The sequence below is a fragment of the Xenopus laevis genome, chromosome 6S, assembly GCF_017654675.1.
Source record: "Xenopus laevis strain J_2021 chromosome 6S, Xenopus_laevis_v10.1, whole genome shotgun sequence".
NCBI classification, from domain to species: domain Eukaryota; kingdom Metazoa; phylum Chordata; class Amphibia; order Anura; family Pipidae; genus Xenopus; species Xenopus laevis.
In genome coordinates this window covers 126,410,062-126,435,613 of record NC_054382.1, presented here as the reverse complement: position 1 = coordinate 126,435,613, position 25,552 = coordinate 126,410,062, and the positions used below count along the sequence as shown (strand labels likewise).

The window sequence follows — 25,552 nt, the reverse complement described above, 5'->3', positions numbered from 1 at the left end:
TTTAAAAAATTTTTCCTTTTTCTCTGTAATAATAAAACAGTAGCTTGTACTTGATCCAAACTAAGATATAATTAATCCTTATTGGAAGCAAAACCAGCCTATTGGGCTTATTTCATGTTTACATGATTTTCTAGTAGACTTAAGGTATGAAGATCCTAATTACAGAAAGATCCATTATCTGGAAAACCCCAAGTCCTGAGCATTCTGGGTAACAGGTCACTTACCTGTAGTCGTGGTCACAGTTTCTTAGATTTAGGGCTATCTAGAGCAATAAGGATTAAAGTAGAACTAAACCCTAACAATTAATGTGGCTAAAAATGGCATATTTTATATTGTGAACTTATTGCACGAGGCTAAAGTTTCAGCTTGTCAATAGCAGCAATGATCCAGGACTTCAAACTTGTCACAGGGGGTCACCATCTTGGAAAGTGTCTGTGACACTCGCATGCTCAGTGGGCTCTGATTGGCTGTTGAGAAGCTAAGCTTAGGGCTCATCACTAATTATCCAGCAGAAAATGAGCTTCCCCTGTAATACAGGTTTGCTGATTATTCAATTCTGATGCTAATTGCACTGGTTTCTGTGCTGCCATGTAGTAATTATGTGTATTAATTACTAATCAGCCTTATATTGTGACATTTCTATTCTATGTGTACTGTATATTGTGAGTGGGTCCCTAAGCTCAGTAAGTGACAGCAGCACAGAGCATGTGCAGTGAATCAGCAGAAAAGAAGATAGGGAGCTACTGGGGCATCTTTGGAGACACAGATCTTTACTGCTAAAGGGCTGTGGTTGCCTTGGGCTGGTACAGAAGCACAAAACTTAATGTACAACATTTCTAGCTACTTCTTTAAGTTAAGCTTTAGTTCTCCTTTAATTATTCTTACTGACTAACAATGTGTATCTCCATAACCTCTCCATTTGAAGCCTTTATGGGAACCAGGCCTGAATTTTCAGTACAACTTGGTTAGATGGAGCATGGCTTTACATCTGGGCTTCTTAGTTAATATAAAGTGCAGCTGTAAATGTGTATGTAACAGTATCAGAAAATCTTTATTGTATGCATCTGCTGATGTTGGATTGGTCATCAGTCCAAGACACCAAAACTGTTTAAATGGGCTGGAGCGTGAAGCTGTTGGCATTTCTGTCTATTTCAGCTAAAAGCATAATATGACAATTGGTAATTACATGTACAAATGCGATAATGCAGAGAAGGAGCTTCTGATATTTCAGTCCCTAATGGATATGGCCAAAGCATCTTTGTTTGGCCAAGTAATTGAGGCCTCCAGTTGCTGATTGCTCTACCTACCTTGGACTTGGGCCTAGCTTTACTCACATAAAAGATACATGTTTTGTATTGGCTGAGGTCAGTGATGGACTTGGCCTACTAGGGCCCACCAGAAAACCTGACTTTCATGGCCCACTTTTTACAAAATTATGTAGATGTTAGGATCTGGGCCCACCAGGAGTTCCTCAGGCTCATGGCCCACTTTTTACAAAATTATGTAGATGTTAGAATCTGGGCCCACCAGGAGTTCCTCAGGCTCTTCGGGTGCTGGAGATCAGTCAGAGCCTGGCTAGAAACTAGAATTTGTGTCCTTCCATGCCAAGGTCCTTTGAAGATGAAGCTTTAATGCAAGTCTTATGCCTATATTAAGTAATTCCGAAAGGATAGGCCCTACCCCAGCCTTGCTAATGATGATTGTGAAATCTTTTCCATGACTAACTCCTGTTTTTCCTGTTAAAGTTGGAAATGATTGTTCAGAACCGTCAGCTAGACATTATCATGCACCCTGTTATCCAGAAACTCATTGAAGTCAAATGGAAGTTATTTGGCAGGTACAGTTTGATATCACCGCCCTCTCAATGATAAAGATAATTTTTTTCGACACACCCAGATACAACGGGGTTCTAACATACCATTCCTTTTGCAGAAAGAGCGTAGCATTTATACTGACGTTAAACCTTGTTTTGATCCTGTCTTGGACGGCCCTGGGAATCGCGTCGTCGCTGCCAAGAACAGAGGAAGCCCCGTATAAGTTTCCAGAAGTAGGTGCAGCTTGTTGTAATGGAACTTCTGCAACAGGATCTCTTTTTGAGAGGGAGTCACTTCCACATAGCTGCACACCTTGGAAAGTCCCACAAAAAATCCTCTTTTATAATGGTTTACTATTGCTCAAGGGGATTTTGCTTCTAAAGCAGATGTCCTATTCAGATTCCAAATATAATATCCGTGAATGCGATATGTCTTTGTCTGAATGACCGAACCTGTCAATAAGTTTGCAGGTGGTAATTACCTTTTGAATCCATTCCCTAAACCATCATCTATTAATCCACTTCTACTGCCCTTCAATGTTATCTTGGCTCAGTGCATATTACTTGTTCTTTGGAGGAGTCCGATATATTGATGACATTTCTAAATACCCTAATCATATTTGTAAACTGCAATTAACTTGCTTTCCTCTTCAATCATGTTTCCATGCCACAGATTGGCTTTTTTTCCATAGAAAATACCCTCGCTCTTCATGGTGCGGCAGTTGCGTTGTACACTATGGATGACAGTTGCAATCCAGTTTGTTTCCCTGGACCAAATACAAGGCCACAATGTAGTATCACATACCAGTTTTTGGAATAATTCATAAAAACCATAGGCTGTAACTGAATGGAGAACATTCATACATTTTCTGCAAAGACTTTACAGTATCACCAGAAGACCAGAAGACAAATTGAGCTTTGGTCCTTCATCAGTAGGTTGGGGCCAGCTAAGAGCCTCCATACTGCTTATGGTGGGCTATCACTATCACCATCATTATTATTATTATTATTATTAACATGTATTTATATTATATTCTGCTACAGATGTGGCAAAACCCACCTGTTGCTTCACAACCCAGGAACCAGCCTCCCCTCTTCCCTCTGGAGTGGTCAGGGGGATATAGAAGGGACTATATAAGGTTCTTCCAAGATAAGAAGCTTGGGAGTGGTTCACCTTTAAGTTAACTTTTAGTATGTTATAGAATTGCCAATTCTTAGCAACTTTTCAATTGGTATTCATTCTTTTTTTCATCGTTTTTAACTTTCGCCTTCTTCTGACTCTTTTCAGCTTTCAAATTGGAGTTGCTGACCCCATCTAAAAAACAAATGCTTTGTAAGGCTACAAATGTATTGTTATTGTTACTTTTTATTACTCCCCTTTCCATTCAGGCCTCTCCTCTTCATATTCCAGTTTCTTATTCATATCAGTGCATGGTTGCTAGAGTAATTTGGATCCTAGCAACCAGATTGCTGAAATTGCAAACTGGAGAGCTGCTGAATAAAAAGCTAAATAACTCAAAAACCACATATAATAAAAAATGAAAACGGCAAATCATCTCAGAATATTCCTCTCTATATCATACTAAAAGTTAACTCAAAGGTGACCAACCCCTTTAAAGTATAAGAGTGGGAAGACCCCTGTGAAAGACTAATTACAGGAAGGTGCAAAATTAATCTTGCGTCACAAAACTGACGTAAAGGTTTTATCTAACCCTGTTTAAAATAAAAACATAGGAGACTTTATAGGGAAAATATATACCTTCGTTAAATACATGTTGAAAGGATAAGTAAACCTTTGAAATAAATTAATGTAAGGGGGCTATTACAAGAAATGTTGCAATGTACATTCATTATTTATTTTATTTTTATTCGAAGATATTATAGGATACATTTTTTTCACCAGTCTGACCAACAAGTAGTCAAGGAAGTTGTCAGGAGAAAGAAAGAGGCTGATGTTCTTCTGCTTAGGAAAAACATTAGAAACCTTTCTGAAATCTTTCCTAAGCAGAAGAACATCAAATCAGCCCCTACATTCTCCTGACAACTTCCTTGACTAGTTGGTGGTCAGCCTGGTCAGAAACTGACCAGCAGGAGGCGCTGTTGTAACAAAATGTATTCATATGAACAGTACATGTATACTTTAATATCTTAGAATAAAAACAAAATAAATAATGAATGTACATTGCAAAATTTCTTAGAATAGCACCCTCATCAATTTAACATTCACTTATATTAAAGTTTTACCTATCCTTTACGGCACAAGCCTTCTTTATAACATCATAGAGGTTTCTTTATCCCTCCTGCTTCTTTATTATAGGACTGTTGGAGAATTATCCTGATTGTGATCGCGCTGGGACTTACACTTTATCAGATTTTAGAAGAATTTAAGGAGATCTATCGAGCCAAGAAAAAAATGAAACGTTGGAAAGAATGGCGGAAGAAAGAGCTTGAAAAAGACCTGAAATACTGCCATCCAATGTGGCCCGAGGTATTTCTTTATTTTTGAAAAGAGAAATAGGCCAGATCGATGGAGATTTGGGGGTGTTAACTTGCTTGAAATCCTTTTTTGAAGCAAATAATATAAAGAATCTTACATTTCTGATCTATGATAAACTGATTATACGTATATCTGACAAGCTTTTTGCAAACTCTCGCTTTTCTTTTAGGAAAAGGAATACCTGCAGAAAGGAATAGAAGACCTAAATAAAGTACATTCGAGTTACTTCAGAGATTTCTGGTAAGACCGCCTTGCTGTGTGAATGCTAAATACAAAGCCCGGCACAGAAGGAGAGTGCAGCAGCATTTCCCCGGAGGGAACGCACAAACGGGGTCTTTATAGCACTCATGTGTCAGGCATAGACATTCTATCTTCTGAATCATATGCATGGAATATCCCCAGCAAAAGATCCTCACTGTATTTCTGTCTGAGTGATTTAGTGCTTGGAGGCACGGCCTCCTCTGCCATTAACTTTCCTTTATTCTATTTCACAATGGAGGCAAATGGCAAAAGAGACAAGCACTACACTACTTTCTATAGCATAATGTATCCCCTACCATGTGCAATGAGTATATTGCAAGTCACATAGTCATTCCATGGCATTTAAATATACACATGTATGGGTCCTGTTATACAGAATGCTCGGGAACTGGGGCTTTCAGGATAAGGGATATTTCCATGGTTTGGATCTCCATACATAGTCTACTAAAAAATCATTTCAACGTTAATTAAACCCAATAGAATTGTTCTGCCTCTATTAAGGATTATTTATATCTTAGTTGGCTTCAAGTACAAGCTACTGTTTTATTATGGCAGAGAAGAGGGAAATCATTTTGAAAATTTGAATTATTTCATTAAAATGGAGTCTATGGTTGATGGCCTTCACGTAATTCGGAGTTTTCTGGATAAGGGGTTTCTGGATAACAGATCTGTACAGGTCACTAATTTGTCACCTTCCTTAAGGACGGTAGATCACAAATTAGTAACTGAAAGGTTGGACTACATTAACTTTTCACCGATAATTTTTTTTGGACCTGCAGAGTGTAATGGTATTTTTTTCATATATTTACCAGATTCAGTATCTAGGAGAACTAAACCCCCTGCTATTAAAAATCCCTACCCCCTTACCTTACATAGCACCCCTTCTCTGCTCCCCCCCCCCAGCCTAGGTGTTACCTCCTGTAATTGCCCGTAATTCTTTACTTAACTCTCCTTGCAGAGTCAGCGTAGTGGAGCTCATCGGCGCCATCTTCGGTCCTCTTAGGGATCTGATGGGCGTATTGGCACATGCGCAGTTGGAGCAATCTTCTGGTTCTTTCCAACTGCGCATTTGCCATAAGGGATGGAAATTGCCAAAGGGAAGGAAGAAGATCCGAAGAAGAACAAAGAGCCAGAAGATGGCGCTCGCGAGCTCCGCTGCGCAGGGGGGTTTGTTTCCCCTTTAAGTGCGTTATTTTAATACAGAACATGGAAATGAATGAACCAATAAAAGCTAGTGTGTATGTTAAAGATGCGTGGCTTCTGCCCTGCCTTTTAATTATCAATAGTAAGGTTTATATAAAGTACCATATCAGTGCCTATTTAATAAGAGATAGACTGGGCAGTTAGAAAGTTGGAAAGACCAAGCACAGCCAGTGGCACGACTTTTCTCATTATTGGTTTGTACCAACATATTCAGAAGGAGCTGACAGTTTTCCATTAACCTCTTAGGTTTCCCTTCCTTTTCATACCCTATGACCACCTTTAATTGTCATTTGTTCTACATTCAGGGGGTAAAGAGCTCATTATATACTGTATCTGCCTGTAACATTGCTGTTCTCTTGTGACTATCAATTATCAGGGTTGGATTGGACCCCCAGGCCCCCCGCTGTGTGGCTGCAACGGGGGCAAGGAAGGAAGGCCGGGGGCAATAGCAGATCTGGGCCACTGTTTTTTCCCCCAGTGTCACTCCAGCCTAGTCTGACCCTGTCAATAATTCAGGCTTGGGCAACCTGCAGCTGTTGCTGAGCTACAACTTCCAGAATTCAGCTCAATTCTGAAGGATATCAGGGAGTTCTGGGAGTTGTGTTTCTAGAACATCTGGAAGGCTCCATGCTGCTCTATAATCTGATATGACTGTTCATGTCTTTTCTCTTCTTCTTTCTGGCCTTGGTGCTGATACCTGATTATAACCATTCTACTCAATGTCCCAAGACTCTGTTAGTTCCTTAATTTTTTGAATAAATGTTCATTTTCCTCTCGTCTCCTCGGTTGACTTTCTGAGCAAGTGCGGATCATGCTGACAGAGCTTATCAATGTCCCTATTAGTCTTCTCATTCGTTTTGCTTTATTCTGTCCCTTCTCATTTCATCACATTAACCTTCCGTGGCTTGGCTTGGTTTCTGCAGTGTTTCACCATTTTCTGGAATAATATTTGTCATTAATTGTATCATTTGTTGTACATATATTTCCTTTTATTTGTTATTGTGTTTGGGGGATTATTGGTTGCTAAATATTGTGTATCCAAGCAAACTCTGCCACCGCCCTTCACTTGGGCACAGTCTAAATAAATGAGAGGGATAAAATATAGTCAAGAGTTGCCATTTTTCAGGATTTGCTTCTCACTAGAAACAATAACTGCTACTTCTTTGGCTGGGGTCGGGATCGTTTTGATTGGTTGCTTGTAACTCACATAAACTCTTTGTGCCAATCGGTGACTCCGGAACAGGTCAATGTTGGAAGTTGCATGGTGTAACTTATTGTTATCATCTTATTATCTTGATCGATAGGTCAAGATAATAAACATAAAACAGGTAGAGCTTCCTCTGTTACTTAAAGGAGAATTAACCCCCCAATTAGAAAAGTCCCATCTACTACCCGAGATAGTCCCCCCTCACTGCTTCCTACCCACATAGTGCATTAATATAGAAAGTGTCCCTGGACAGCATACTCAATTATTTATGCAGAGTAGCACAGCGGAGCTCATGGGTGTCATCTTTGGGTGTCATCGTCTTCTTTCCCTTGTCAATTCACTGAACTTTTCGGCGCATGAGCAGTTGGTATGAATATCGAACTGCTCAAACTGCACATGCACCAAATAGGGCAATACCTTACAGAAGAAGACTATCTATGGGTAGTAGATGGGGCTTTTCTACTTAGGGGGTGTAGTTCTCCTTTAAACATGACATTAAAAGAGAACGTAGCTCATTTACCTATGCAAATATGAACTCAAATTGCCAGTTTTTCCCCCACAACGCAGTTGTATTTCTTTAAAGGGCATGTAAAGGCAAAAAATAAAATCCCATTTTTACATTCTTTAATGAAAAAGAAACCTATCTCCAATATACTTTAATTAAAAAATGTGTACCGTTTTTATAAGAAACCTGACTGTATGCAGTGAAATTCTCCCTTCATTTACTGCTGTGGATAGGAATTGTCAGATGGTCCCTAACTGCTGAGCAGGGAAACAATCATACTTATGAACAGCAGGGGGAGCCCCCGCCTTACTTCCCAGCCATGCAGAACTCAAGCAGCTTTGTTTGTTTCCCTGTAGAGCAGTCACGACTGTGTAGCGATTTGTATTGGATTTTATTTTTGCCTTTACACCCCCTTTACTGTTTCCAACTCCAGCTGCAGGGACAAAGATCATGGAGCCAGATTTAAACAGATAAACTGGGATTTTATTTGGAGGATTATTTTGCAACAACCACTTGTTAGATACCATGACGACACAGGACCCAGTGTAGTCTGTATATTCTGATTATAAATCAGTCTTGCTGTATCGGCTTCTGGCAGATATTATTTGACTTGTGCTGTTTGATAATTCAAAGCAGCCCAGACCACACTGAGCATGTGCACAGTCTTAGTCTTGCAAAGATGTATAACAAAGTTACAAGATGGTGACCCCCCTGTAGCCAACTTTGAAAGCATAAATCATTTGTTTGATTAGGCTTCTGGTGCAGTAAGTTCATGTTTATGTTTAGTATACAAAATACAGCATTTCTAGCATTATTCTGTTTTAGACTTTACTTCCCCTTTAACCAAAATGGATGGTAAAATGTTTAAATAAAAAACTGTCATTAATTCCAGGGCTTCCTTCCATCCATTGGGCCCATGACCTTGCATTTGCACACAATTTAATAATGCAGGCTGTGTAGTTGCTCAGTGCAGTTTGATTGGGGCTTTGTATTGGCACAAGTACCTCGCTTACATTTTACGTTCATTTTAGCACTTTGTAAATGAGCCCTACGTCTGGTTGTTAAATAAATTCACCTATTAATTGACTCATGGAAGAGAAGCCCAATACAAAGCTCTGTTCTGTTCTGTAAATAAAGATGGCAGCGCAGGGCGCCGGCACTCACTGCCGATCCTTTAGCCCATGGGAACACTGTTGTACAGAATAGTAGCCTAATCCACAACCCAGTTCTCAATTATAAACCATTTAAAAATAGAGGGAGAAGAAAGGCCACTGGGCCCATTAAACTCTTCTCATTCAATAATACATGTCCCTCAGGCCTCAATCTAATTAGGTTTTGATGAGCCATTATGCCTTTGCCTTTACTCGCTGGGCATTCGCTCGTTTCCAAGTAAAGATACGTTTCCTTTGTGTCTGTTTTGAATTTACTTCCTCTGGATGAATGATTCGTATTTGTGCCACTCTGACTCACTCTCTGGCTCTATTCCACATATTGCCTTTAGTCATTAGTGAATAGGGGATTTGCTTTAGAATGGGGGGCGTCTTGCTTAAATTCTGCTGCCCGGGCATCGTAATCCTCTGCCCTCATTACAGAACAAACTTGATTTTTCTCCCAACTTTCACCCCAGGGCACATATTACCCTACACTCTAGATAAATATAAACTCAACAAATTCATGGGATGGATTTAAATCAAGTTCAGGACTTTAAGGGGAACTGTCATAATAATAATTCACCCAAACTGTTTTAAAGGGGAACTATTGTAAAAAGGAAAATGTAATATAAGCGTCAGCACACTGAAATAAGAAACTTTCTCAATACAATCAATTAAAAATTCTGTACCTTTTCTGAAATAATCAAGTTTATCTTCACTATTCCTCTCTCAGCATCTGTTTCTCCTCATTCTGTCTTCATTCAGGAGTTGGGTGTCAGTTGAATGATCCTATATATCTAATAGGGGGGCTCCTTTTGCCTAGAAGATGTATTAGAGCTCACTCTATTAAACTCACCAGACGTCATGTCTCTCTACATGCAGGATTTGTGCAAAAGGCAGTTATTTTGTTACATTTTGTTTGTACTGGAATCAGTTATTTGAGTGAGCTCTAATATATCTGATAGGAAAGGAAACCCCCCTATAAGATATATTGGATCTAACTGTCAATGAATATCTGACACCCAACTGCTGCATGAAGAGAGAATGAAGATGCTGAGATAGGAATAATGAAGATAAACTTGATTATTTCAGAAAACAATGCCTAATGTTTAATTAATTGCATTCAGAAAGTTTCTTACTTCAGTATGAGGAAGCTTATATTTCATTTATAGTTCCCCTTTAAAACAATAGATTTTATGTTTTAATTTTAGAGCCCTTAAAGGGACACTTACTGAATACAAGTAGAATTGCTTTAATGAATGATATTAGTGGTGGAGAGCTTTAAAGGGGTGGTTCACCTTTAAGTTAACATTGTGTGTTATAGAATGGGCACTTCTAAGAAACTCTCCAATTGGTCTTTATTTATTTTTGATGTTTTTTTTATTTATTTGCCTTTTTCTTCTGACTCTTTTAAGCTTTGAAATGGGCAATCACTTGCCCCATCTAAAAACAAATGCTCTGTAAGGCTACAACTGTATTGTTATTACTACTTTTTATTAATCATCTTTCTATTCAGGCCTGTCCTATTCATTTTCCAGTCTCTTATTCAAATCAATGCATGGTTGCTAGGGTAATTTGGACCTTAGCAACTAGATTGCTGAAATTGCAAACTGGAGAGTTACTTAATAAAAAGCTAATAAGTCAAAAAACACATGTAATAAAAAATGAAAACCAATTATAAATTGTCTCATATCATCACTTTCTACATCATACTAAAAGTCAACTCAACGGTGAACAACCCCTTTGACATGCAATTACATACTGACTTATGTGGAACATTTTACCCGTAACTGAAATCTGCCCAAGGCTCTATCCTTTGTCTCAGTCTATATTGTCTTTAACTCATGATCCTGCTGCTTGGAGCGAGTTACATGATCTTGAGTTGAGGAGGCTGAACAATGATGAGGTGCCAAAGAGAAGCCAACAGAAATGATGGCCATTTCCTTTCTTTTAATACTGACTGGTCCCCAGGCAAGTCATTTTAAGATGGATCAAGTCTCTAGTAGAAGAAGGAATGTAGAATGTATTGATCTGTCTAAAGCAGTGATTCCCAACCAGTAGCTCGCAGAAACATGTTGCTCACCAACCCCTTGGATGTGGCTCTCAGTGGCCTCAAAGCAGGTGCTTATTTTTGAATTCCAGGCTTGAGGCAAATTTTAGTTGCATAAAAACCAGGTGTACTGCCAAACAGAGCCTCAATGTAGGTTGAATATCCAAATATAGGCTACTAAATGGCCAATCACAGCCCTTATTTGGTACCCCAGGAACATTTTACATGCTAGTAACTCCTTTTACTTCTGAATGTTGTTCACAGATTCTAAAGGTTGGGGATCCCTGGTCTAAAGAATATTTATTGGAGCTTGAAGGTCTAGCTTCATGCTTACAACTTGTAGATGGCATAATAAAAGATCCATAGGTTTTACAGGTTTAGAAACCTATAGCATCAGGGTAGGATTTGGCCAGTGGAACACCAGGAAAAAAATGGGGGGCCCTGGTCCTCTTGGACCACCACCCACACACCCAGACCCACACCCCTGTCTGTGGAGCCCCAGGACTAAGGAGGCAATGTGCACACTCACTCGCTGGGAGGGATCAAACATTGGGAGGTGACCATTCACATTACAACCCTGGTGGGACCCCAGTCTGATGCTGCATTCCATCCAATCAGAAATTTGTTAATTCTACCTGCTGATTGCTTGCTGTGAGTAATTAGACCTATTGCAAACTTTGCACCCTTTATTACATTACGCCCCCTGTGTGTAGTGGGATTCTGTATATGAGAGGCAATGCACTAAAGCAGGTTCATAAAGTTAAATTTGTTAAATTTGGGACATCTTGAAGTTTGGGAACTGGATATCGGAGTAATAAATATCTTCACAACCTGGTCCAGCAAATTACTTATCATTGTATCAAAACAATTCTTTTAGCAGCCATTCTCCATAGGAGAGGTATTCATAAATAATAGAGGGAGTACTTGTATTTTGAAAGTACCCCATGGGATTTTGGGACATATTTGGCCTTTCCAAGTCACAGCCCATCATGGGGAGATCTCATGATAATATCTTGAAAAGGTGCCAATCCCTAACACCCAGTATGTAGATTTTTGTCAAGATAATGACGTTCTTTGCTGCCCAAACTATATAATGCTATGGTCATCGTAATGATTGTTTTGTAATGTATCCTGTATCTTATTTGTCCCTAGGAATATATTTGATTGGATAGTGTATTTTCTGCTCCTGGCCGTGACCGTGACCCATATCGCTGACATCACAGTGCAAAACAACACCGCCATACACACACACCATGTGCGGATATTTTCTGTGACCATCATTTTCCTCTGGCTCCGCCTGATGAAACACGCCAGGGCTATCCGGTAAGATTAAATAAAGGCTCCGGCACTTACAAACATTATTTCTTCTATTTGTGCCAATAAAAACAGGATACTGCTTTTTTGGGGGTGCCTATTGGTTGAGCCTCATTAATCAATGAATGGCAGGGGATTTACATGTCATCCCTCACCCATGCAGCTACAGTTAAAGTGATACCCGCACTTTCCAATGAAAACAAACAGAAACATGTTGCTATTACTAGAAATGAATGGCCACAAAGTTCTTTTTCCAGCAAAGAGTCCCCAGCCACCCCCCAAGGCCATTGGTACTTATGGTCACATATAATTGGCTTTCTTCAGTAATAATCATTATGTGGACCTGAGTAGATAAATAAACAGCACTTCAACCTATGGAAGGATCATGGAACCTCCAGCCCAGACTGATAAAACCAATTCGCCCCAAACAGGCACCCCAGTCATGTTGAGGGTGGTAAGTACCACTGGATTGGGAGTCCCTTGAGGTTACTTTTGGAATAAGAAATTCTGTGGAAGATTAGCAAAGACAGGAAGATCAGTCTGCATTTGCAGTCGCTATTTCAAGAGGGGACAGAATTCTGGGGTAAGACTGTGCAGGGAGGGGGCCAGTGGGGACTTCACATCGCAAGGGGTTTAGTTCTCCTTTAAGTCTACTAGAAAATCATATAAACATTAAATAAAACCAATAGGATGGTTTTGCCTCCAATAAGGATTAATTATATCTTAGTTGGGATCAAGTAATAGGTGGGACCTGTTATCCAGAATGATTGGGACCTAGGGTTGTCCGGATAACAGATCTTTCCGTAATTTGGATCTTCATACCTTAAGTCTACTAGAAAATCATGTAAACATTAAAAAAAAACAAATGGCTGGTTTTGCCTCCAATAAAAATCAATTATATCAAGTACAAGCTACTGTTTATTATTGCAGAGAAAAAGCAAATAATGTTTTAAAATTTGGATTATCTGATTATAATGGAGTCTATGGGAGGCGGCCTTTCCGTAATTTGGAACTTTCTGGATAACAGTTTCTGGAAAATGGATCCCATACCTGTACTTGATTAAAATGGTGCCTATGATAGGTGGCCTTCTCATAATTCAGAACTTTCTGGATGATGGGTTTCCAGATTATGGATCCTATACTTGCAGAAATCAATGCTCTTTATCAGTGGATGGTCTCTAATTCTTGGGGTGTTACAGGCCATTTCATGCAGATAACCTGTTAGTGATGGTCTGTTATATATACTGTAGGAATTACAGGAGCCACTATTTGGATGGCTACCAAAAAACTGGGTCTGGGCTTTTAGTAGCCACCTCTTGAATTGCCAAAGTGACCAGTCAGCAGCTTCATAGCATTAGTAGTCAGTTTAAGGAGGCAAATGCAGTGCAATATGATGCAGGAACCAGGGCTGGACTGAGAGTCAAAATAGGCCCTGGCATTACAGGTACAAAGAGGCCCAATCAGCCTACACAGAGGCCCAAACAGCCCCCACCAGCCCACTAAATACTGACTTTCTATTGGACCTTATAGCAGCCCCTCTGGCATTTGCCAGAACCCACAGATTGCCATTCCGGGCCTGGCAGGAACCAACCAATAAAAACACAATACTTTAGAATGCTACGGACGGAGCACTGAACAATTCAATATTGTATCTTCTAACTACATATGAGGCCGCATCGATTGAGCAAATTGAATGCTTATATTTATTTAATGAAATGGGCCGTGTGCAGTGTATATCATTTGTAATCGGGAGAAATAAACAGACTGTTCCATGTCTATTTACAGATAATGTCCCATTGATTCCTATGAATATCCCATTGATTCCTCTGGAACTATAAGCTAAATACAGCAATGTATCACGTTCTGATGTGTCGCATTATACCAAGCTCATTTGTGCCCATTAATTGGGGGTTTTATTCAAGCAAGTGACAGATTTGTATGTAGGTCTTATGTATAATACAGTGAGAGTTATCACTCACAGAGGGGTAGAATGAGCTGAAAAGGTGATACTGCTCTGCTGTAGGTGGTTCCAGGCGCTGCTTTACTATTAGGTAGGAAAGTCTACATAATGCTGACTGGTTTGTATGTATGGGCCCCTATAGACCAAGTTGGCAGTTGTTGACCCATGTATGAGACCTTCCTGATGGCATTTCCCTATCCTGATGGGTCTCTTTAGACCCCCATTATGATCCAGTTGTTGAGCTAGGGACAAAATCATCCTGATCTGGTGCCAGTGTCGGACTGGGATGCCAGAAGCCCACCAGAAAACCTTAGACTATGGGGCCACTTTCCAAACTCTTATTCCTCCTCTCCTCACTCAACCTCATTATTGTCCTAGTCTTGTATATCTACTTACTATATTCTTCCATTGTTAAGAATTTTTTCCCATAAATAAATAGGGAATAATTTATGCTAAATGGTTAGAATCAAGAGAGCCCACTGACAACTGGGCCCACTGGGAGTTTTCCTGGTATCCCGGTGAGCCAGTCCGACACTGTCTGGTGCAGCATGTTGGTGGCCAATAGGGAAAAGACTTCCCCAAAATGAGCCAATCTTATAGTGTGTGCCCAACTTTAGTTTGCAGGGCAGCCATCTGGTATAAACCAGAAAAACTACAGGGAGTCACATGAAAAAGTGGGTTTCTTCAGGTGTCTCTGGCTACTTGCACTTCAAAAACATCAGCCACATCATGGGGCATCCAGGCAAATTGTGGTAACCCCCCCCCCCAGGGCCAGAACTAGGAGTAGGCAGAAGAGGCACGTGCCTAGGGTGCAAAGCTGGAGGGGCACCAGTCACATACTTCTTCTGCTTCCTTCTCCTAGTTACCTAGCATGTGTCGCCCACCTTTGGCAACACTTCTTATATCCTATGCAATGGTCAGCGCATGTGTAAGCGAATACGTGTGCTCGTTCACTCATGCACCCAAAAGGGAGACAACATAGCCGGCCAGGTTGCCTAGGGCGCCTTGGCACGGCACCGCCCACCAAAAAAATGAATTTAAACTTGCTCCCTTGAGCAATTTACAATAGTTTTCCAACTTTAGTGGTTACTGAGATATTAGCAGTTTAAGACTGCTAGTACCAGGTTTTCAGTTCAGGGCCTCTCTTAGGGTCAGAGTGACCTTTCCTCTTTTATTTTCCCTTCATATGCCTTACTTTGTAATAATTAAAGGACAAGCTGATGTCACATACTACTCTGCATCACAAAACAAATACAGGTACTGTATATAAATCAGAAATCTTCAACTGTATTTATTCTAGTGCCCGTTCAAACATAAACAGTCTATATATATAAATATATAAAGTAAAAAGGTCCAGCGATCACTAATACTTATATACAGTATGTTTGTACACACATAAACATGCTATGTACATGATATAGTTACATATATATTTGCCATCCATTTGGTGCCATATTAATCCCATGCTAAAGGCAAAGCAAAGCTAACCGGTGAATGTTAATATGCCCTTGGATTTCATGTTGCCAGTATAACATTTACTCAGAATAAATATTTCTCTACCAATTAACCAATATTTATGACAAGGGTACAGATTGGTTTCCCAGGCAATGATCAGTAGAGTTTAAGGTTGACCTTTTCTGTGACTGTAAAACAAAGCGACATGCCCAGTGCCACGGCTGTTCCTCTGTGCAGTAAATTCAGCTTCGTTGCCCAATATTCTGCCCATTCAATGGGTCATTGAATGGGAAAGGGTGGGCTCCATGAACGCTCATTTATTTCACGATTTCTCTTTCCTCCTTAAAGGCTCCTTGGTCCTTTCATTGTGATGCTGGAAAAGATTATGGTAGACGTCGTCAAATTCCTGTTTCTTTATGGAGAATTTTATATCCCTTATGCCTGTGCATTCTGGATCATATTCGGAGGTAGGATTTACATAATGATGTCTGATCACCGTTTCTGTGACTAGTGATAATTCTGCACCCAAAAATCCCGACTTTAATGCGCTTGTAATCTACAGCCCACTTATTTATACTGCCCTTAAAGGGGTTTTTCACTTTTAAATCACATTTTAGTATGGTGTTCTGAGACAACTTGCAATTGGTTTTCATTTTTTATTCTTGGTGAGTTATTCTATTTTGAGTTATTTAGCTTTTTATGCAGCAGCTCTCCAGTTTGCAATTTCTGCAATCTGGTTACTAGGATCCAAATTTCCCTAGCAACCATGCCTTGATTCGAATAAGTAACTAAAAGTCACGTGATTTTCCTCCCTGCCCCTGCATATGCAAATTAGGATTCGGATTTAGTTCGGCCGGGCCGAAGGTTCCGGCCGAATCCTGCTGAAAAATATTTTAGTCACTTATTCGAATCAAGGCATGGTTGCTAGGGAAATTTGGATCCTAGCAACCAGATTGCAGAAATTGCAAACTGGAGAGTAGGGATGCACCGAATCCAGGATTCGGTTCGGGATTCGGGCCAGGATTCGGAATTTTTCAGCAGGATTCGGCCGGAACCTTCTGGCCGGCCGAACTGAATCCGAATCCTAATCTGCATATGCAGGGGCAGGGAGGAAAATCACGTGACTTTTTGTCACAAAACAAAGAAAGCAAAAAATGTTTTCCCCTTCCATATGCAAATTAGGATTCGGTATTCGGCCAAATCTTTCTTGAAGGATTCGGTGCATCCCTACTGATAAAAACTACAAATAACTATTTATTTGAAGCTTTAAGGAGCATTTTTTTTTTGATGGGGGTCAGTGACCTCCATTTGAAAGCTGGAAAGTGTCAGGAGAAGCAGGGAAATAATTCAAAAACTATAAAAAAAACTATAAAAAAATAAAATACTGAGGGCCAATTGCAAAGTTGCTAAGAACCGGCCATTCTATAGCATACTTCAAAACATTTCAAAACTGCAGACTGGCCCACTGGAGGGGCCCAAATAGGGTTGCCACCTGTCTGGTTTTGGTCAAAACTGCCTGCCCGGTTTTCCAAATTAGGAAAAACAGTCAGGATCCCCTATGATTGGCACGTCATAGTCCCGCCCTGATGTCAAGACACTCCCCCCACAGCATCACGGCCCACCACCTACCCAGGATTCAACGGGACCAAAAGGTGGCAATCCTAGGCCCAAAGCTTCATTTGTGTACCTGACCCAATGGCCACTAAGATTTGAATACTTAAAGTATTTCAAGGCCCCAAAATGTTGTTTTACGGACCCCGTGATTTCTAATGGCGGCCCTGCTGGAGTTACAGAAGGGAAGCCCATAATTTAGCAGTAATGGGCAGAAAAAAGACTCTCTTTTAAAGGACAAACATTACACTACTCAGGGGTTTCCAATCTGCTGTCCTCCAGCTGAAATGTAAATCAAGAACTGCTGGTGGGCTCAAGGTTGAGCATTCTTAATATACTGAAAAGTAAAGATAAAATAAAATATACATTATTTAAAAATATATTTAATACCTGGTATGGGATCCCTTATGCCGAATGCTGAGGTTTTTCAGATAACTTTTGGTAATTTGGATCTTCATGACTTAAGTCTATTGGTTTTGAAATCTCTTAAATCTTTGGTTTTGTTTCCAATAAGGATTAATTATATCTCAGTTGGGATCAAGTACAAGCTACTGTTTTATTATTACACAGAAAAAGGAAATCGCTTTTGGCTTATTTGGATAAAACAGAGTATATGGGAGATGGCATTTCCATTATTCAGAGCTTTCTGGATAACAGGTTTCCTGGATAACAGATCCCATACCTGTATGGAAAAAAAAATGTAATCAATTTGAAAAATTAATTAAAAAAAAATAAAATATAAAATAAATCAAAATAAAATGAATTTAAAAACAATGAAATTAATTATATAAAATAAACTAGAAAAAATAAATCTAAATGATCTAAAAGCAACATTATAATATGTTCTTTGTACCATATCACCACTTTGTTCATCCCGAGGGACCCTCCTTCCTCTTTCTCTGCTATACCCAAAACCCGACAATGATGTACAAATCTTAGCTTCAAATGGGTTTCATTTTGGAGATTTAGAAAGCAATAGATGGAGCCAGTGTAAGCCAATGTCTAACTGTATATATGTACTTCATGTACAGGGAAAGTACCCAACATGGCGAGCATTGACCAGATGCTGTTTGCTATATTTCGGATCACGCTAGTGGACGACTACGGCTTTAATGACATGTATAATACGGACGCAGTCATGGCTTATATACTGTGTGGGACGTTCCTGGGCATTTCCTCCATCCTGTGCATTAACTTGCTCATAGCGCTGCTCGCCGACACGTTTCAGAGGTACCCGCACTTTTAATGACCATGGGGGCGATCAGGGATAATGAGAAGTCACACTTGACTGAAACGTTGTCCAGGGGTGGTGGGTTCAGTTGCAGGATTGTCTCATTGAAATGATGTAGGTTGTATACAGGTAATGCACCTGTTATCCAAAATGCTCGGGACCTAGGGATCTTTCTGTAATTTGGATCTTGATACCTTAAAGGGGTTGTTCACTTTTGCATTAACTTTTAGTATGATGTAGAGAGTGATATTCTGAGACAATTTGCAATTCGTTTTCATTTTTTATTATTTGTGGTTTTTGAGTTATTTAGCTTTTTATTCAGCAGCTCTCCAGTTTGCAATTTCAGCAATCAGATTGCTAGGGTCCAAATTCCTGCAGACTGGATTATGATTAGGAGAGGGTTTAATAATAAGATGAGTACTAAAAAGGGATCTATGGTGAAAATGAAATTTTAATACAAGCTTCATCTCACTGAAATAAGACACTTTCTAAATATAATCAATTAAATATTATGTCCTTATGTCACTCTCAGCAGCCTGTCACTCTCACTGCTCTCTTCATACTGAGGTCTGGGGCAGATTTTGATTGACAGGTAGGTAAAATACATCTTTTAGGAGTGGCTCCCTTTCAAGGCAGATGTTTTAAAGGAACAGTAACACCAAAAAAATTAAAGTGTTTTAATGTAATGAAAATATCATGTAGTGTTGCCCTGCACTGGTAAAGCTGATGTGTTTGCTTCAGAACACTATTATAGTTCATATAAACAAGCTGCTGTGTAGCCACGGGGGCAGCCATTCAAGCACAGGATACACAGTAGATAACAGATAAGTACTACTATAGTTTATATAAACAAGCTGCTGTGTAGCCATGGGGGCAGCCATTCAAGCACAGGATACACAGTAGATAACAGATAAGTACTACTATAGTTTATATAAACAAGCTGCTGTAGCCATGGGGGCAGTCATTCAAGCACAGGATACACAGTAGATAACAGATAAGTACTACTATAGTTTATATAAACAAGCTGCTGTGTAGCCATGGGGGCAGCCATTCAAGCACAGGATACACAGTAGATAACAGATAAGTACTACTATAGTTCATATAAACAAGCTGCTGTGTAGCCATGGGGGCAGCTATTCAAGCACAGGATACACAGTAGATAACAGATAAGTACTACTATAGTTCATATAAACAAGCTGCTGTGTAGCCATGGCGGAAATTGAAAAAAATGCTATATGGCACAGGTTAAATATTGGATAACAGATAACACCATTAGACAGACAGAGCTTATCTACTATCTGATGTAGTGTTTCTGAAGCAACCACACCAGTTTCACCAGTCCAACACTACATTATATTTGTATTACTTTAATTAAAACACTTTTTTTGATGTTACTGTTCCTTTAAAGTGAACTCATATAACCGACTCCAGCACAAACAGCAGCTAACAAAATAACTGACTCTGGCACACACCCCGCATTCAGCAAAACGAGATTTCCATCAGAGCCGGTTATTTTAAAAGAGTGAGCTATAATGTATCTTCTAGGCAAAGGGTGAAACCCCCAAGGATGTATTAGTTCTAACTGTCAATCAAAAACTGACTCCGCCTACTGCATGTAGAGAAAAGAAAGAGAGACATGTTGCTGAGTGTGAGCAGTAAAGATTAACTTAAAGAATATTTTAATAATTTCATAAACAGTATAGAATTTTTAATTGATTATATGAAAAAAAAAGTATCTTATTTCAGTGAGGTGAAGATGTAATTACATTTTTATTTTCGGATTAGATCCCCAGCCACTGGTGCTTCTTCTCTTCACAACACTCAAACTACGGAGATTTAGATTTAAAATTCCCCAAATCTCCAGTTTGTTGGTGGTTGAGGGCCGTTAGGGATGGGAGTAGATTTTTCATTGAGGAGCATTGTATTATTAGACTATGAAATCCATGTGAAGACCCATCTAGGAGCCGTGCAATGTGTTTCTCATTTGCCTCCACCCCCCAAAGTTAATAATGGTCTTTCCCACTCAAAGTACCTAGCAATGAGAGTTCATTAGATGCTATTGTATGTACCACATTTTGGGGGGGATATTGTACACAAAAAAAGCTGCCTGATGTGTTGAATGATTAGTTATTGTCCTGGACCCATTGTGGTGTCTCGGTAGGCAATTGTCCCACATCTAGAGAATAACGATTGTTCCATTTCTCGCCTCTTAGGGTGTATGACAACGCCACTGCCAATGCGGCCATGCAGCAGGCAAGCACGTTGCTGCAAATAGAGGAAGATCTCAGCAAAAAGCAGAGATCCAAGTACGATAGACATTTCCAGGACGACTGCAGCCCGCTCACACTCTTCTACGATGATGATCTCACGGTCAATCAAGGAGACGATCTGAAAAAAGTGACCATGCAGATTAAGGTACAGCACAGAACATAGATTTGCTGAGTCGTGAGATCAAAGTTTGAACACGGATGACGGATTGGTAACCCTAGTTGCATTGATGACTAATATATGCTACCTGGTTGCTATCTGTTACCATAATGACCAAGTTGACTCGACACCCTGATAAGTGGACACCCCACCCCCACTTGCTGTGCATCCCAGGATTCTTGCTCAGTAACACACTAGTCATTTATCAACACTGGGCAAATTTGTCCATGGGCAGTAACTCATGGCAACTAATCAAATTGTTGCATTCATTGTTTTACCTCTAGCTGGCTAGAAAAAAGGCCAATTACTGATTGGTTGCTACTGTATGTGCACAGTGCTGGTAAATCAGCCTCATTGATTTCTACCAGCAAGTAAACACTAACCCATCATCATCCCCATCAGCACACCTTGCAGTTTTGTTTAAAGGACAACTAAAAACCCCCAAAAAGAAAATCATCTACCTACTACCCGTCCCTAGGTAGTCCCCCTCCCCTGAAATTGCCTCAAAGAGTTTGCTCACTTATCGGTGCAGCGGAGCTCATGGACGCCACCTTCTGGATCTCCAGTCTTCTTCTGTAAGTGACTTCCATAGTTGAAGCAGTCATCCAGTTCATGGCAACTGCTAAAATTGCCGAAGAAAGAGGACCCGAAGAAGACCGGAGATCTAGAAGATGGAGCCCATGAGCTCTGCTTCGCTTCCCTGCACAATACTTGAGCAAACTCTTAGGAGCAATTTCAGGGGTAACTAACTATGTGGGGGAGGAAGCAGGGAGGGGGGACTACCTAGGTAGGGGATTTGGTTTGGTTCTCCTTTAAAGAACACAGGATGGGAGAGTTTTCTGGGAGTTGTTGTTCTTCAAAAGGGAAAATAGATACCATAACCACTTTAGAAGTTAACCCGGCACTAGATGTTCTTTATAGACGTAACAATAGTGTTGACGTAACAATGTGCAGCAAGTGAGTCACAGTAATACTAAGTGCAAGGAGAGAGATCTCAGTGCAGATATTGGTAAAATGAGTGCACCGGCCAGTCTGACATGGCTAATGACAAGCTCATTATCCTATGTATAAATGTCATGCAACATTTTTACTGTCTTCCTTCAGCGAAGGGACTGGCATTAAGAATATTCCCAGAGCTCTCTGCTTTGGAACCTCTGCTCTTACTTAGAATGTGCCCAGCCAGCGTGCCAACTGTTGGCCAGTATGGAAACAAAAATAAGCATCGGAACTGAACATAAGGGAGAATTAAAAACTAAACGCACTCAACTGCCAGGAGAATACATTAACCCAGGATAGGGAAACAGCTTCCCCTCCCAACTGTCAATAAGGACCACAATTAGTTGTCCCAAAGCTTCAGGGCACTGCCTACAATAACTGGTAACTAAACCCTGAGTCCCCTACATTAGTTGTATATGTTCTATAAAGGGGCATTTCTACTTGTACATTTGATGCAGCAGTGCACATGTGGCTTCAGTGTGAGTGTGAGTGTGAGTTATCAGGTTTGAGTGTGTCATCCAATGTAAACTGCTTCATGGAAGCTTCTTTATTAAAGCTTTTCTTCCCCCTATTTAATTTCTAATCTCACCAACTCTCACGCTCATTAAGCCTCTACTCCTGACTAAGTGTTGCAGGAAGGTAGGCGTGTGGGGGACGTGCGAGGGAAGTGTCTTGTCAGTGCATTTGTTTCACTAGCTCACTAACTGCCAGTTCTTCATGAATGAAAGTGAAACATCACATACCCTTTAGGGCTGCTTTAGCAGGATGGAAGGATTGGAGCTGGGGAAGTTCAGGAGTAACCATCCTGGTGTACGCGGCTGCATAGCTACTGTACTTACAATACGAACTTTCTAGGCTTTTGTCATATATACGGCTATGGGATCTGTTATCCAGAAACCCATTATCCAGAAAGCTCAAAATTGCCATCTTCTATAGACTCCATTTTATCCAAATTCTTAAAAAATATTTTCCTCTGTAATAATAAAACAGTACCTTGTACTTGATCCAAACTAAGATATAATTAATCCTTTTTGGAGGCAAAACCAGCCTATTGGGTTTATTTAATGTTTACATGATTTTCTAGTAGACTTAAAGTATGAAGATCCAAATTACAGAAAGATCCATTATCCAGTGTATCCAGTATCCAGAAAGGTCCCAAGTATTCTGGATATCAGGTCCCACACCTGTATATATATTTTCTGTAATAATCCAAGTTGCCTTCTCCAAAAACAGAGTTGCATTTTTCGATTTAGTCCCTTTTTTAGAGAATCCTGCTTTACTAAGTTGAACATGTTGCAAAGGCCCTTGTCTCTTTAGTATAACAGAGATGTAGGGAATTGCTAAAGTGCTATTGATCGCTTTACTTTTAATTGCTTCATTTAAAATTCAGAGCCACAAGTGAAATTCCTCTGTTATCGATTGTGAATCTATTACTGGTGCAGAACCAGCAGTAACATGAAATAGTGCTGAGTAAGAAGACGTTCCTGCAATTCACAGGCAAACTTCATATTTGGGGTCACTTTTCCACCTCGTTTATCAAAGGCAGGTCACCTGTACACATTTAAAGAGGAGCAGCTAGTTATGGGCGAATCTGTCCCGTTTCGATTCGCCAAAAAATTTGCAAAACTGAGAAACATTTTCGAAACTCATTGAAGTCAATGGGCGTCAATTTTGACACGAGCAACGATTTTTATACGCGCGACTCTTTTGACCAAATGCATTAATTATGAATTATTTTGACGTGCGTGGGTACATTATTTCTTATAATGCACAACACTTGATAATTTGTGCAACACGATTTACATCAGTGAGTCATTTGAAAGAAATGAAATCACTAAACAGCGATTATAACTGATGACATCACTAAGCTCTATTTATAAGGATATCATTTACTGGATATTTACAGTTATTTGCCCTGTCACAGCAACACTCTGCTTTACCTACAGGAAGAGTTAGATGAACTAATGAAAATGCTGAAAGAGAAAAAAGTTAAGCAGCTGCTGGCCGACGTGCCAAACAAGGCACCTGAAATCGGAAACGCAAAAACAACTCCAAAGAAGACTAACCGCAACACTGTGGCAAGGTATGGCAGACCACTGTGCTAAGCTTTAGCTGCTGAACTTATTGGACAATATTACTTTAGCTGTTTCCTGGCCCAAAAGTCATATTGTTGTCGTCCTCTAGATAATTAGAATTAGAATAATTCCCCATAAAGATGTAAAACAGATGCGTCCTGGGATATCTACTGAAGTGCATTTATATAAGGCCACAGTGGGATCTATTAAGTGTGTGAAGTCTGCAGGTAGGAGAACATTACCTGGGGGATTCGTTAGGAGAAAGTGGGTTACATCTAATTACACATGAACTAAAAGAGGAACAGATTCAAGAAGGGAAATATCTAGTCCCACTCGGTAAATGTGCATTGTCTGAATGGGTAAGAACATGTAGTGTAAACACCTAACTAGGGATCTATGAGACCAAATACAAATTTTGCAACATCGGCAGGTCTCTTGGGGTCCCATCAATGGTGAACCCCATCACAGTCACACCCCATGTGCTCCAGTATAAATGCCTCTGGTCAAGCCAGAACTTCACACCTCCTATTACCACCTAATTCTTAATCCCAGACGCTCTGTCCACTCATATCCCATAACCCCATAATCCCATAATTGTGGATTGCCCAATACTGTATATATTGCCCTTTTCTATAGGAAGTAATTAACTCAATCAATGGGCCCCTCTGGGGTGCCTGGGCAGTCATGTCCTCTGCACCCCTGTGGTTACAACTCTAAGAAACAAGCCGAATATGTTGAGTGTTGCAGAGACATGCTGAACATGCACTTCCCTCATTGGGTGCCTTTTTCATGGGCCTATTGGTCACCAGCTGAAGATGCATGATATGTGGCATCTTAAACAAACCAATCAAAAGAGATCTGCACTAAGGTCACAGGATTATTTATCACTGTATGTAAGACATCTTAAGCAGGTGCAACTTGACAAATCCCTTGGACAACCACTTTGCAACTGTCATTTTTAGAGATTAAGACAAAACAATTGGAGGTCAATAGAATGGCATCTGGACCACAGCATGACTAAACATAGTCCATTTTTTTTCACAGTGCCTGAGTCTCCTAGCATGGTAGGACATGTTTAGAGCTGGTGGGACCATAGGCAGGAACAAATATCCTTGACTTTTTCTCTGCTTTTGCTCACAAGAAGTTCTTCCATCTCCCTTAGGTCAGTTGGAGTATAGTTTAGGATGTTAAAGTTTTTATGCTTTACTATAGACTAATATAAAAAAGAAAAATTGGGCAGAATGAGTAGAACAATATAGGCCCAGGGTAGTTAAGGGTAATGATTATGATCTGATCGGTTTCATACAAGAAACATTTTGTCTGCTGGTGGGTTCATGGTGCATCGGTAGATGGATAGGAGCCATAGCTTCTCTTTACTTTCTGCTGTTCCATGTAGAGACCATTTTATGGTTTCCATCTATTTGCCTGTGGGCTGATTATTTGGATATTATATGGGATTGGTCCATGTATGTTCACCTTAATTAATCACCATGTCTGCAAGAGAAGATGACAGTTTGAGAACAATCTCAGTATTCAGTTGATGGCCAGTGTTTGTATATGAATGGTTATCATTGTAGAGTTGACGGCACACGGCACACACCTCTCCTAGTACCAGAGGATCTCCCTGGGAGCCCAGTAGGCCTTAGTGATAGAATTCCCATCAGCCCGCCCTTATTTCATCCATGGGCCATTAACCATTTGGCACTATATAGGGTTGCGACCAGGATGTCAGGTTTTCTGGCAAGCCCTAGAAGACCCAGTCCAACACTGGGTCTGTTTGTTAGCATAGAACTTGA

The 25,552-nt window shown here is 40.1% G+C and overlaps 1 protein-coding gene across 2 annotated transcripts in view; it reads left to right on the top strand.

Moving 5' to 3' along the window:
- cat2.S (calcium transporter 2 S homeolog) overlaps positions 1-25,552 on the top strand; it is a 56,884-nt gene that overhangs the window by 23,133 nt on the left and 8,199 nt on the right. For both annotated transcript variants that reach the window (XM_018223953.2, XM_018223954.2), the window contains exons 10-18: positions 1,746-1,837; positions 1,933-2,047; positions 4,131-4,301; positions 4,480-4,550; positions 11,840-12,010; positions 15,765-15,883; positions 18,059-18,257; positions 20,472-20,673; positions 23,628-23,764. In XM_018223953.2, the coding sequence (XP_018079442.1) occupies positions 1,746-1,837; positions 1,933-2,047; positions 4,131-4,301; positions 4,480-4,550; positions 11,840-12,010; positions 15,765-15,883; positions 18,059-18,257; positions 20,472-20,673; positions 23,628-23,764 (1,277 nt within the window). The remainder of the gene's footprint in view (positions 1-1,745; positions 1,838-1,932; positions 2,048-4,130; positions 4,302-4,479; positions 4,551-11,839; positions 12,011-15,764; positions 15,884-18,058; positions 18,258-20,471; positions 20,674-23,627; positions 23,765-25,552) is intronic.